The sequence below is a fragment of the Dromiciops gliroides genome, chromosome 6, assembly GCF_019393635.1.
Source record: "Dromiciops gliroides isolate mDroGli1 chromosome 6, mDroGli1.pri, whole genome shotgun sequence".
Classification (NCBI taxonomy): Eukaryota; Metazoa; Chordata; class Mammalia; order Microbiotheria; family Microbiotheriidae; genus Dromiciops; species Dromiciops gliroides.
In genome coordinates this window covers 126,161,002-126,175,089 of record NC_057866.1, presented here as the reverse complement: position 1 = coordinate 126,175,089, position 14,088 = coordinate 126,161,002, and the positions used below count along the sequence as shown (strand labels likewise).

Sequence of the window (14,088 nt, the reverse complement as noted above, 5' to 3'; positions counted from 1 at the left end):
TCAGAGATTGTTGATATTTTTCCTAACAACCTTAATTCCAGCTTTTGATTCATACAGCCTGGCATTTTTCGTGATGTACTCTGCATCTAAGTAAATAAATAAAGTGACAATATAATCTGTTGCTTCTTGACCCATGTACAAATTCCTCAGGAGACAAGTAAAATGATCTGGTATTCCCATCTCTTTTGAGAACTTGCCACATTTTGTTCTAATAAATACAATCAGAGGCTTTAGTGTAGTCAGTGAAGCAAAAGTAGATGTTTTTCTTGAACTCTCCCTTGCTTTCTCCATAATCCAGCAAATGTTGGCAATTTGGTCTCTAGTTCCTCTTGTGAAAATATTTTTGAATGACTAGCCTAATTTGGGGGGCTAATCTGACTGGGGTGACTAATCTGGGACTTTTGATTGGCTATCTGACTGCTATTAATTTAATGTGGGCCGTTTATAAAGTTCTACCACACTGCTCCACTCCCAAATTGATAAGCAAAATATTAAGAAGCCTCTTAACTAAATAATCAAAGCAGAGTTTATTTATGAGATGCTATTGTTAAGGGCTAAAATTCTAGCTAAACTGTCTAAAATATCCAATGAGTGGTCGCCAGTAAATTATAAGCTTTAGCAAGAGTTAGACTTTTAAGCATTTATTAAGGAGAATAAGAGTTGGTAAAGAGAGAAGAAAAGGCCTAGATTCCTATCTATTAAAGGGAGAGCACATTTCTAGCTCCCCGCTCCACCAGCGTCCTCAGGAAAGAGCGCGAGAGTGAGTGCGCCAGTCTCTTCCTTCCTCCTCCCACTAGCCCGCGTCACTTCCTGACACCAAAGAAAAGACTCCTGGTCTTGCCCTCAAAGACCTTCACTTCATGGGTGGAACTCTTCTACAGTAAGTCTCCAGCAGGTGGCGTCATTCCAATCGTTACACTATTTAAAATTAAGAATACAGGGAAATAAAATGTACAACCTGACTGCTTTCCTGCAGTCTCTTTCCACTGCGGCTCTTTCCCACCTGCTGCGCTTTGAACTTTTTTAATACAATAAGGGCCTTAGCCACCTCTCGCCTCAGGGTATTTTCACTTGCTCAGCTACTTTCACTAACTCCGCCTGTACCCTTTCACTTTGTAAATCCCCCTGCTTCTAACTTTCCTCTCCTTAATGCCACCGATGAACCCCTGTGTTTCTCTCTCACCGACCTTCTATCTGTCTGCTCCGTCAGTCTGCCCTTCGGCCTCTCTTTTCCCTGCTCCTAGTCTTTCTCATCTTCTCCTGCGTCCTTGTAGCCCCTGTCTGTCTTCTCCAACCTTTGCCGTCTTGTCAGCAGCCCCCAGTCTCTCTATCTTGTCTGTTCTCCCGTTTCCTTGTCCAAACCTCTCTAATCTCATCAGCCCCCCCCCCAATCTAACCCCCAGGTCTGTATATACCTTTTCTTCTCTCCACTCAAATCTCAGGGTTTCTTGCACCCACACACCAAACTAATCCACTAGCCAGGGCTGCGGCTGGTGGGGGGGAGGGGTGTGCTCTAGCTTCACGTGCCTCAGCACAGTCTACACCAGAGCCCAGCATCTCTCAGATACTTCTGCTCAGGTCAGAGGGAGCTGGGGGCTTTTTTTCCCTCAGCTGTCTGACCTGGCGTCTTGTACAGCCCACCGGGCTTTTTGACTCAGCTGAAGCTGAGGAGGAGGGGCACCAGCACCTCCCACACAGAAGAGACCCTGAGGGCCTAAGGCTTTCCAATCTCAGCCCAAAGGTAGGGTCCCCAAATCAAAATAAATTTCCACACTCTGCTTCTTTGAAAACCAGCCTGCCTTTCTGGTAATTCTTGGTTCACATATTGCTAAAGCCTAGCTTGTAGAATCTGGCATGCAAAATGAGTACAGATGTTTTGAACATTATTTGGCATTGTTTTTCTTTAGGTTGAGACATAAACTAGTATTTTCTTAATCTAGTGGCCACTGTTGAGTTTTCTAAATCTGCTGGCATATTGAGTAAGCACTTTAATGTCAGAAATAAAAATACTGGACTTTCCTTTTTGTAGAATATATGAAGGCTTTATTACATTCTTGCAAGAATGGTCGTGCATTGTAAAGAAAAATGGCACACTTTGCCACTCATACTACTCTTTTTTTTTTTTTTTTTTTTTTTTTTTTGCGGGGCAATGGGGGTTAAGTGACTTGCCCAGGGTCACACAGCTGGTAAGTGTCAAGTGTCTGAGGCCGGATTTGAACTCAGGTACTCCTGAATCCAGGGCCGGTGCTTTATCCACTGCACCACCTAGCTGCCCCCATACTACTCTTTTTAATCCCTAATCCTATCACAAAGGTCCTTCACCTCTTTGCCTCATTGGTTGAGGACCAAGAAGTGTACAATCTTTCCAGAACGCCTCTACATATTGATGTCCCCCCTCCTGTTACATAGTGAAAGAAATTATTAACTGGCTTGCTAAGCTGTAAACTTTTACTTTAATATGGGAAGAGGCACTTGGGAGGCTCCCTCTCCCCCACTGCCTCCCTCAACCTGATTATAAAAAGATTAGGAAGCCTCTTTCAAATAAAGACAAAACAGGGTTTATTGAGGTGAACCAATTTAGAAATAAGAATAGAAGGAGGATAATACAACCTGACTGCGTTTTAACTTTTTCCCTGCCACCATGAAATCTCCTCCCATGTCTCTCACCTGTGGATATGACTGGCCGCTGCCACCACTGCAGCCATGCCTCACTTGGACTGGTTCGCCTCCCTCTCTCTATGTTGCTCCCCTCTTAACTGAAAGCCACCCTTATTCAACTCACTGGAAACCCCTTCTTTTTTTCTCATCAACAGCCTCTTTACTTCTCCACTCCCTGTCTCTCCTTCTCTCTTGCTCTCACTAACCAACAGCTATGCCTGCTCTCTCTAGCCTCCCTCTTCACTCCTCTGCTCTCTCCTTCACTCTTCCTCCCTTACTCAGTCCTCCCTCTCACTGTCAGCCCCACAGGCTATATAACCCTTCTATGTCCTCCTGAAACTTGGGCTGACCCTGCCCACACACACCAAGGTAATTCATTGGTGCCCCCAGGGCCAGGCCCGAGGCTGACCACCGCACTAAGCCCCTGGAGCCAGGGGCTGGGCGGAGAAACCTGTGCATATCCCAGCTGAGTGGGGCATGGGCACAGGAGGCTTTACGTGCCTGGGGTGGTTTCAGGGAGAGCAGTCATGCTGGCGGAGAGGTGGCCTGTTCGAGGTGCCTGAGGCTAATTTTAGCCCCTTATAATAGCATGTTTGAAAATGGTGGCAGTCTCCACCTTTGGGGTATTAGCAGTTAATATGCATAAGCTAATTAAGCAAGGGCAGTACAAACTGGCTTTAACCTTTTGCACACTTGGACTAGCTAGACTACTAGCCTTGAAGTTCTATATCTACTTTTAGGTGCCTACAAGACTGCCTTTTAGCCTTGAGATCCCCTTTCTGCAAATCTCCTTTTTTACCCAGACTCCTTCCCTGTTTAGTTTTCTGAGATAACAGCATTTTTCTGGGGGAGACTTTATTTCATTTCTCTCATTTAATGACAAGATTTTAAATAGCTGAGCCATCACCTCCACTAGCCTCATTGTTAGTAATGTTTCCTAAGGCCCACTTGACTTTATTCTCCAGAATGTCTGTATCTAAATCTGTAACCATACCATCTTGGTTATCAGTGATGTTAATTCCCAACATTTTTGTCTTTTATCATGCTCATTTTGGAATGGAACATTCCCTTGGTATCTCTAATCTTCTTGAAGAGATCTTTTGTCTTTTCTATTCTGTTGTTTTCTTTTATTTGCATTGCTCATTTAAGAAAATTTTGTTATCTTTCCTTGATATTCTCTGGAACTCTGTATTCACTTGTTTCTTTCCTCAGCTATTTGTAAAGCCTCATCAGACAGCCATTTTATTTTCTTGCTCTTCTTTTTCTTTGGAATTTTTTTGTTGCTGCTTCCTTTATAGTGTTTTGAACTTCTATCCATATTTCTTCAAGTACTCTATCTACCAGATCTAATCCTTTAAATCTGTTCATCACTTCATATTCATAAGGGACATTACTTAAGTCATATCTATATATATATGATCTGATGATTTTTCCCTACTTTCTTCAATTTAGGTTTGAACTTTGTAATAAGAAGCCCATGATTTCAGCCACAGTCAGTTCCAGGTCTTGTTTTAACTGTGACTGTATAAAGCTTCTCCATCTTGGGCTGCAAAGTATAGAATCAATCTGATTTCTATATTGACCATTTGATTAGCAAGTTATCTTGACAAAACTCTATTATTAGTCTCTGTCCTTCTTCATTTTGTACTCCAAAGCCAAACTTGCCTGTTATTCCAGTTGTCTTTTGATTTCCTACTTTAGCATTCCAATCCCCTACAAAGAATGTCACATCATTTATTTCTACAAGATGTTGTAGGTCTCCATAGAACTGAGTAGTTTGGGCCTCTTCAGCATCAGTGGTTGGAGCATGGACTTGGATTCTGATGTGGAACAGTTTGCCTTGGATTTGAAGAGGTCGTCTGTCTTTGAGATTTTACCTCACCACTGCTTTTCTCACCCTTTCATTAACCCTGAGGGCGGGCTACTCCATTTCTTCTAAGGGATTCTTGTCCACAGCAGTATATGTATATACCCTGAATCCAATTCACCCATTTCTGACTATTTGAGCTCATTCACATCTAAGATGTCAGTGTTTAATCTTCTCATTCCCTGTTCGATCTTGGTTCATAGATCTTAATTTCAGTTCCCAGGCAATATTGGTCTGAAGCATTAGATTTTCCTTTCATCGCCAGGCACGCTCCCACACCTGGGCTTCCTTTCAGCTTTTGCCTAACTACCTCATTCTTTCTGGAGCTACTTGACTTCCACTCTTCACTAATGTGCCTTCTGACCTGAAGGGCTTATTTTCTGGGGTCAAATCCTTTATCATTTCAGTGCTGTCCATGGGGTTTTCTTGGCAGAGATACTGGGGTGGTTTGCCTTTTCCTTCTCCATTTTTGTCAGAATTCTCCGCTACAATCTAACTGTTCATTGAGCTACGCAAGCCCCTCTGCCACAAGGAAGTGATCTAGATAATGATTAAAACCACTACAATAATACTAGAAATTTATTATATTTTCAAGGTGTGTTCATAGTGTGTTTATTTGTCACAAAATAGAGCAGTTTATGCATAGATTCATGGGAAAGGGATTTTTATGTTTTGGGCCTGATGCCAGGAATATCAGGAGATTAATTTCTCCATCATTTTAACTTTCAGATTGTTGAACTGAATCTCATGTTGTTTTTGAGGGGAGAGTAGGCCTTATATTTTTCTCAACAGGTTTGGTTTAAAAAAAAAATTAGCAAGAATGACATAGGTATTAATAATCTGAACAAGTCAAATATAGTAGGAAAAGGACTTTGGAGACAAAAAATATGGGCTCATAGAACAGTTCTCCCACTTAGCACTAGCATGACCTGAAATGATTCTTTTGTCCTATCTGAGCCTATTTGATGATTTGTAAAGTGATGGGGTTGAGCTACATTTCTCTTAAGGTCTTTTCCAATTTTAGATTTTATGGTCCTTATGGAAAGTGAACTTGATGTGGTAGTTGGAAAAATATGCCAATACTGTCTCTTCCTCAGTGCTACCTTGCTAAAAACCTCTTCCTTCCTGCTAGCCAGCTGTGGCCAGGGGATTGCTTGACCATGGGAATTCTGAACTCAAGTGGAGCTAACAAGCTAATGCCAATTAGGTGTCCACAGTGAATCACACACCAATGTGGGAGCAGGGGGCCATTGTTGTTGTTGGTGGTCCTTTGTTCTTGAAGAGGACTGTAACATTGGGAGGTGATTTCATGACTTGCAGTGAATTGGATTTAAGTGAGGGAGGGCAGTGCAGAGTCACCAGCCTCACTCTCTCCTTCAGAGCCATCTGGGTCCAGTGGCAAGATATACATCAGGATGAGTGAAAATGGCCCTGGATGTTTAAGGCAGTTGGGGTTAAGTGACTTGCCCAGGGTCACACAGCTAATAAGTGAGGTGAGATTTGAACTCAGGTCCTCCCAACTTAAGGACTAGCTCTTTATCCACTTCATCATCTAGCTGCCCTAGGGGGGCACTAGGCTATCTCAGGAGAGGCAGAGCACCCTAAGTCAAAAAAGTTGCAGCTTGCTGGGATCAGTCGGGGGTGGGGGGTGGGGTAGCTGCTGTACCTCCTGCCTGGATGAGATAGGGAGAACCCAGTCTTTTAAGGAAAGAAATAGGTGCACTCAAGCGGATAAAGGAGCAGGGACTAAATAATTTTTATCATGTTTTTAGACTTCCAGGCTGCTTCATGGAAATCCTTCAACTCAGCTTATCCTCTCTGCTGCTTTTCCACTACAACAGGGCACTCTGCCTCAGGCCCACCACCAGCAGCATCAGTCTCAGCCACAGCTACTTAGCCGGCATAGAACTGATGGTTTGGCTGACCCTTCCAAAGCTCAACCACAGTAGCAAATTTGCCCCTTTTCTGACATTGAGGGCAAGGAGCGGCTGTTTGTAAAGAACTGCACTGATGCTTCAATGATGACAGGAAAAACCTAGACCACATGAGATGCAGTGTTGGAAATCTGTCGGGAGTGCGCTATGGAAGTACACTAAGTACTAGCCAGCAGGAAGATGAACATGGGGATGTGGCCAATTCTGACCATGTTAGGTGCCCAGACATTTTTTTTTTTAATAAATAAGAAATGAACAACCTGCCAAATGTTAATTTGCCCAATGGAGTCTGATCTAAAGTGAACCTGAGGGGCACTAACAATGTTTATTTCTAGTAATTCTGTGCATTTTATCAAATGTTACAGTGGACATGCTGTTGCCACACCAGTGGTTGGAATTTTGCTAAAAAATGCCATGAAGACAGTCCAGAAGACTTTGTACTTTTGTCAGGTGATTATGGGACAGTAAATATTTTCAGAATGTTGTGTAGATTCAAATTCTCTGTTGTACAGATGCTGTAAAATATTGTGTATATGTCTGGATAAAGAGAGAGCGCGCAAAATATTTTATATGCTGCATGGAAGCATACTCTCTTCTTTGTAGGTTTGAATACATTTCCTTAAATTCTTGCACCACATTCAGACTAATACATCCCTTTTGTTCCCTTTTGTTTACAACACGATACATCGTTCTTTTCACTCTTTTCTGGGGCACAAGTCTATTTGTATTTTATCTGTGATGTCACAGTTTGTTCAATGAGGTATGATGTGCTGCTGGGAGTGGATTTTTTTTCAGGTTAAATTATTGATGCAATTGTTGGAACTGATGGTCGTGCAACAGGGTTTTCAGGATGTTCGGAAATATCCCTTGTTTCATAATTATTCAATTATGTTTGAAAATAGGATTTGCACTGTTTTATGTATGTAGATGGTTGGGAATTTTACTCCCTGGAGTGATCACATCTTTTGATATAGTTCATAGTTGGAAATATTTATGTAAAAGTTTTAAAAAATAATTTCAAGAATATTTCAGCTATAGGAGTAATTTGCACAAAATGTATTTACATTTTAGGCACTTTTTAACTTTCTCTGTGGTGGGAACTGTAACTTGTTAAAATGTGTTGGAAATCTTTTTATTGTCTTTTACAACTTCGATGTTTCTTTTAGTCAGAAATGATTCAGGGTTGTTTGGAAAAAAAGCCCCATAGTGCCTTGATCTTGATTCAGGTGATAATGCCGACCATTGTTTGAACTATGTTGTCTTGATTCTGTAGCAATATTACAGTTTTGAAGTCTTAGTACAGTTTTAACAAAATTAGCATGTTAACTCATATTGTTATTATTCTCCCAGGGAAGACTACTTTATTTCGACTGGAGATCATGCATCATTTGAAAAAAAGTAACGCCTCTTTGTTTTCACAGTCATTAATATTATCCCAAAATTCAGAGCTTTCCTAAATGTAGGCTTAGCTGTTTTCAGACCAAAATATTTATTTAAGAATTGAGTAGTAAATTGACTTGGTATTAATACAGTTTAATAGAAAAAAATTAGGAGGCAGGGTTTGGATTCGTTGGATACTAAACAATTAAAATAGTGTCTAGCGTGGTTTCTAACGTGAACTAAGACTTAAGAAGGCAACTTCATTTTACAAAGATAATAAAAAATTCCAACAGAAGAAAATATACTTTAAAAAACACTCTACAGAAGAGATTGTGTTATGGTACTTGTAGTTAAGTCCGCATTTACAGAGGAAAAAAATAATGCCGAGGAGGTCTTATTAGGATATTTGAAATTGCCAAAACCCCACCCCACCCCCAGTGATTGACATAGCAGTTATTGGTAAATAGATTTTTTTCCTAAGAAAATAACTGAACATGTAATGCTAGATAACTAAGGTTAAAATTGAACCCTAAGGCTTTTTAAAGATCCACCATGGCAGAAACATTGTTATTATTCTTAAGGGTTATACTTTTAGCTTTTCATTGACTTGCATCCAACCAGGAACTAGTACTTAAAAACCACAATGGAAAAGGAAAGTAGAAATGAAAAATAAAGAACCAAAGAAAGGTAGGACCTGTTTTTGTAAAAAGGAGCAGGACCAGATACCAATATTTAACATATCAAGAATCCCTTTTCAAGCTGTTTAGTTTTTCAGAAGAGATCTGTTATTCTCATGAATGAAAACTAGTTTTCACCCTGATGTCTGTATTTGAATATAACTATATATAAACAAAACTGGTGGTTTAGAATGTCCAAAATTAGATATTACTTCCCCCTCACCTCAGATTGCCTTGTTAAAATTGTTATACCATTCCACATACATTGATCTGAAATCAGGCTTCATCTTTTAGAGGTCTTTGCTGATAAAGATGAGATAAATGCGTGGACTGATTTAAGGCACACCTGGTAACTCTGAGCAAGCACCTGTCTTTAAAAGAAAAACCGATTGACCTCTGAATCCTACAGATTCAGCTTGATACAATCAAAATGAAGCAGGAGACTCCACTCTTAGCCAAGGAGTTAGTAAATCTAAGTACCGTATTTATTCACATTCTCCCTTACCCTGCCTTAAATAGTTCCTCCCCAATACTTATTTTGAGTAGAAAATCAAGAGAAATTATTCCATTGTATAATTCCCACTCCTCTCTTCCAAACTCTCTCTTGCTTTGAAGTAACAGCCACTGAAATGAAATACCTGGTTGCTTTCCATTGACCAGGGTGGTGTAAGAAAACTAGTCTGAATCCAGCTGCCACTTATTCTCTACCCCTTAATTTATCTCTCATTCTCTCCTATCTACCTCCCTTGGTCTAGGTAGACAAGTTTCTAATGTACTTCCAACTTCATGGAGGGTGAAGGTGTCAGGTAAAGGTCTAATACCAGCTGCCTGGTTCTTAAACTCAATATACCCCTTAAAAGGAAAGATCACAAATTAAAATGGTACCTTTTAGAGTCTGGACAATCCTTTCTTCCACCAAATCCTCCCTCTCAAACATATCTGAAAAAAGCTTTTGACAGTAAACAGCACTTTTAAAGAACAATAGAGGATGAAGGGAAAATGTTAGGAGCTCTAGTTGCAGTTCTGTGTGTGTGGATGTGTCTTGTGCTTTAGCACACGAGGAGAGAATTTCAAAGAGTAATCAACATTGCAGGGAGTGATGGTCCATTGGAACCCAGATACTCATTCTTCTATTTTAGAGCCAACAATCTGAAGGGGAAAATGAGATTATGTAGTGATAATTGTGACGATTCATTACTGTCTTTGTACCATCTCATCTGATGAAGATAGTAATCCTTTGTCTATTAACCGAATGTGTACAAGAATGCACTGTTAATAATCGGACACCAAGGCAATCTGCTGTTTTTAGATATAGAAACTTGGAGCAGAATGTATTAAAAATGATACGTGGGTCTCTCGTATGATATTGTGGGCATGTGCCTTAAGGGTTCCGTTGTCCTTTGAGCTATACTAAGGGCTCTGTTGTTCAGAGATCTGAAACAAAAAGCCTTAGGGAAGAGCACTTAAAATGGAATTGTTTCCCCTGCTGAGTACTTATGGAGAAAGATTCCATGTAACTGGAAAGTCATTCAAGACATTTAGAACACTTCTGCCATAGCTAGGCAAACTTTGTTTTCCAAATTATAGAAATCATATGATATTCTACCCGACACCCATTTTCTATCTTTTTTTTTTTTTGTCCTACACTTTCATTAGTGACTTTGAATGTATGGGTAAGCATATTTTGCTTGTGTCAAACTCATTCAAGTATATCGCCTCTCCAATGTCTATGACCCTGCTTATCAGTCCCATGGAAGTAATAATGTTGGAAGGTACAAACACTGGATATTAACATTGCTGAAGTGAGTCTGACAAGGAAGCTGGAGCACTAGAATAAGAATTGTGGAAAGGAAATTGCACAAAGGCACTTATCCATTTTAAGGAAGATTAGATGAAAATGTGCATTTTTTTTGGTTTGAATTGGGTAAAAACTTTCTGAACTGAGCTCCTAAAGTCATTGCAAAAGAAAAGAAATATAAATATTTTTATAGTATATTTAATATATATTTGTATATAACTGTAAAAGTAGGAGCCCTTCACATGCCTTCCATTTTAATCTAGTTTACTTTTGCCATAGCGCTTAGTGTTTTCCCATCTGTATAGGTAATGTGCCTACTGTCAGCTTACCAAAAGATAGTATTGCTGCTTTCTGGGACAGGTGAGAATCAATTTCTCATGCCTGGGGATCCTTTTACATGGGGAATAATGACAAACCCTTTAAAAACTCAAGTCTAGTACTGTCTAAAAACATTATCTGGATATATCATGAGCACTTTATTGCAATTACTCATTTTAACAAACAGTTTATCATTACCGATGTTATTCCCAAAGGGCCCCCAAATCATCATTTGAATAATAAAGTCAAGCATTTCTGGTCTTAAGCATTTAGACCCAGTGACCTTAGGTTTGTGGGAGTGATTTTAAAGTGTCAAAAACCACTTGGCTTTGTTAATTGTTTTTTAAATGTTGAAGGAATTGTTTGTAGGTGAATAGTTCCATTTAGAGATATTCATAAAGTTGTGTTGCCTTTTGTGTGGCCACCAAAAAAACCCCCCAAAACAGACCAATGAGCCTGTTTATAGTTTTCAGAGGTCTAGAAAAATTTGCTTCTTAGGGGTGTATGTAGATCTAATGTTCAGTGAATTGGTAGTAGCAAATCCTAGAATGTAAGTTTTAAGAAGCAAACCAAAATGATCAGTTTTAAATGTTGTGTCCTGCAGTGTTGGCAGACCATTTTAGGGTCTCCTTTTAATTGTTCTTCAAACAGTTCTGTACTAGAAAAACTGGGGAAATGGCTGCTTTGGACAAGATTGGAGAAAAATCTGTCATTCTATCTTAACATTGTCTCCCTTGGAAAAACTGGAAACAACTGAAATGTGTTGAGATGGTTATTGCAGGATATTAGAAACTGAGTGTTGACTAATTCAGAAGAAATGAATCAAACTTGGACATTAAAAAAAAATTCAAACAGCTTGTTCACAGAAATTTTGGAAGTTTCATGTCCTAACTTAACACTACATTCCTTACTTTTCTTAAATAAAATAGTAATTTAAAGGTTCTGTGATGTTTTCAGTGCTTTATGCTTTGTTAGTTGCCTGGGTTTCCCCAGCCTGATGCTCCTTTAGTGAAATAAAATATTATTTGTAAAGAAAATATTACATAAGAAACCCTTACCCACCAGCAAACACTGAGAGGTGCTGCACTGAGACAATCAAAATAGTATTTATAAATTATTTAGAAAATGATTTTAAAGGAATAATTGCTTTGAAAGCACTTGTGATTTATTAAGAGGCTAAAAGTATTTATTTTAAAATATGTGTTAAATTTCTTATTAAAGTGATTTCTGTATCATTTTTTTGTTTGCTTTTGGATTGGCATAAAGAAATCCTTTCATTTTGGGCCCCTGCTACTTATCACTTTCATGGGCATCTGTGGTTTTCCTTACATAGACCAGCAGTGAAGGAACTATAATCCTGCATCTAAAATATAACAAAAATATCTCATTGCCCTACTGCACTTAACTGGTTTTTAAAAATCAGAATAAAGGTAACTCCTTCAAAAAATTTATTTCACTTGTTGCCTTTTCTATTCTGTAGGGCTTACTTGTTCAAGGTTTTAGTTTTTTGTAAAATGATAAAAAGCACTTTATTTGTAATTCCTTTCCTAATGCAGCCAAAGAGTGCACAGAAGCCGTGGCACATTTTGCCCACTAGTCTGTCTGCTTTTTGAACTGTTGAGAAAATGACCAGTATCTTTTAATGGTTATGATACCACTATATCCCAGGAGGCACAGTAGAAGTGGTACAATCTCTGTTGCATAATAAAGTCATTAAATGCCTTCATATGTTGATGTTGGTCAATCCTCCTGAACCTGGAAACCCCACCCACCCAATCTCCCATTATTTTGTCTCCATTCATAGCACGGTCTGATGAAGTGTTATTTGGACAATTGAAGCGGGTAGGGAGTTTTGATAAATATTGTTTCAGGTGGATGTAGGATATATAGTTTAGATATACCAGAGGAGTCTCCTGAGTTCTGGATGTCAAAATACGGCACACTGACTTTTGGTAATGTAAAAAATTGTCTTTGACTTGATGGGTTAAAGTTGAATATGTGATAAACATACTTTTAAATTTTCTAGGCAAACAAACTGTGACATCACTTGAAGGGTGACATTGTTTGAATGTTCTCTGTTTGTGCTTGAGTTAAGACTACTGGTGCAGGTTCATTGCTGGCAATGTTTGCACCAAAATACCTAGCACTAAAGAGTTATTATAGGGGAAGCTCTGTAAATGTTTTATCTTGAAATCCTTGTCCCCCACCCAATGATGTTGTTAACTAGACTGATTTTTTTAACAAAATTGTCGGAAAATATCTATTTTATTTTTCCACAGATGCCAACCAAAACAGGTGGAATTTAGACCACTGCTAGAACTATTTTCAAATGCATTTTACTATGGTATACATTTGAAAAGGACCTCAGCAGCAAGAAAATTAACTCCATGTTCACTTTATATAAAAATTAAAGCCCAAAGACAAATTAAATTGATGCTGTTCTGGATACAAACTTAAGACAAACATGTTTATCTCTGTAAATTTGTAATTGTTAACATCTGCTGGTAGTTGTAACAAGAATAAGAATTTTCTGGAGTTTTGTGTAGTTCTTAGTGTGTCTCTGTCCTATTACTCCTGTTCCTCTTACTTGATTCTTGATCTGAATTACATAAAAATATGCCTCAATTTTACAGGGGTTAATCACCAGATTATTAAATAGACAAAATTTTACTTTCAAAAGGGACTGCTGAATGAATCTTTGGTCTAAAATATTTAGATAATGATGGCTATTTTTTTTTTATGTATAGCTACTTAACGTGTTTTGCCAAAAACGATTCTACACTGCACTCAAGCATGAGGGCTAAAGAATGGTTTCAGTGGTACTGTGTTAGAATCTCTGTGTAGTTGCAGACCCTGTAGCATTATTCTACTTAAGTCAAATGGTAACTTCTCAAGAGTACCCTACTGCCTCGGCTACTAAATTAAGGGGATATAGTACATGAGGCACACACCATTTTAATTTTGTTCCATGAAGTTTTGTCAATTTAGTGTTGCCTTTTGTGCTTTAGTATTAGAGCTGCTTGTGCTGGTTTTCTGGCAACACTCCTACATGTAATTGTTTGAAAAGGCAAGTTAGCTTACTGTCTTTTGTTACGTGGCCCAAAAAGTCCTATAGGCTACACTATTGTTTTGCCAAGTTATCCTTAGGAATTTGTGTAAAGCTTTAAAAACAAACCTGTACTACTAACAATGCATTCTCCCTTAGAATACTGTATTCAGAACTTTAGCAAAAGAGCCAAACAGTAGCATGTTTTTCTCTTGATGTAAAACAACCTTTTGTTTTATTCAATTTTGAAAATAAAAACAATACCTCAATGCTAATGTTTTTAAATGTCACCTATATTTGATATAAATTACTGTGTTTATCTGGCACAGAACTAGACGAATTAAATATTTTCAGAATTACCGACAGTGACCTCTCCCTTTATTTATATTCATCTTAACTAGCTGAATTGC

At 38.7% G+C, this 14,088-nt stretch overlaps 1 protein-coding gene across 1 annotated transcript in view; it reads left to right on the top strand.

Annotated features, from left to right (window-relative positions):
• Positions 1-14,084, top strand: part of CLOCK (clock circadian regulator) — a 57,979-nt gene extending 43,895 nt beyond the window's left edge. The window contains exon 17 of the mRNA XM_043970332.1: positions 6,298-14,084. Coding sequence (XP_043826267.1) covers positions 6,298-6,474 — 177 coding nt within the window. The 3' untranslated portion in view covers positions 6,475-14,084. The remainder of the gene's footprint in view (positions 1-6,297) is intronic.
• The last annotated feature ends 4 nt before the right edge of the window (positions 14,085-14,088 follow it).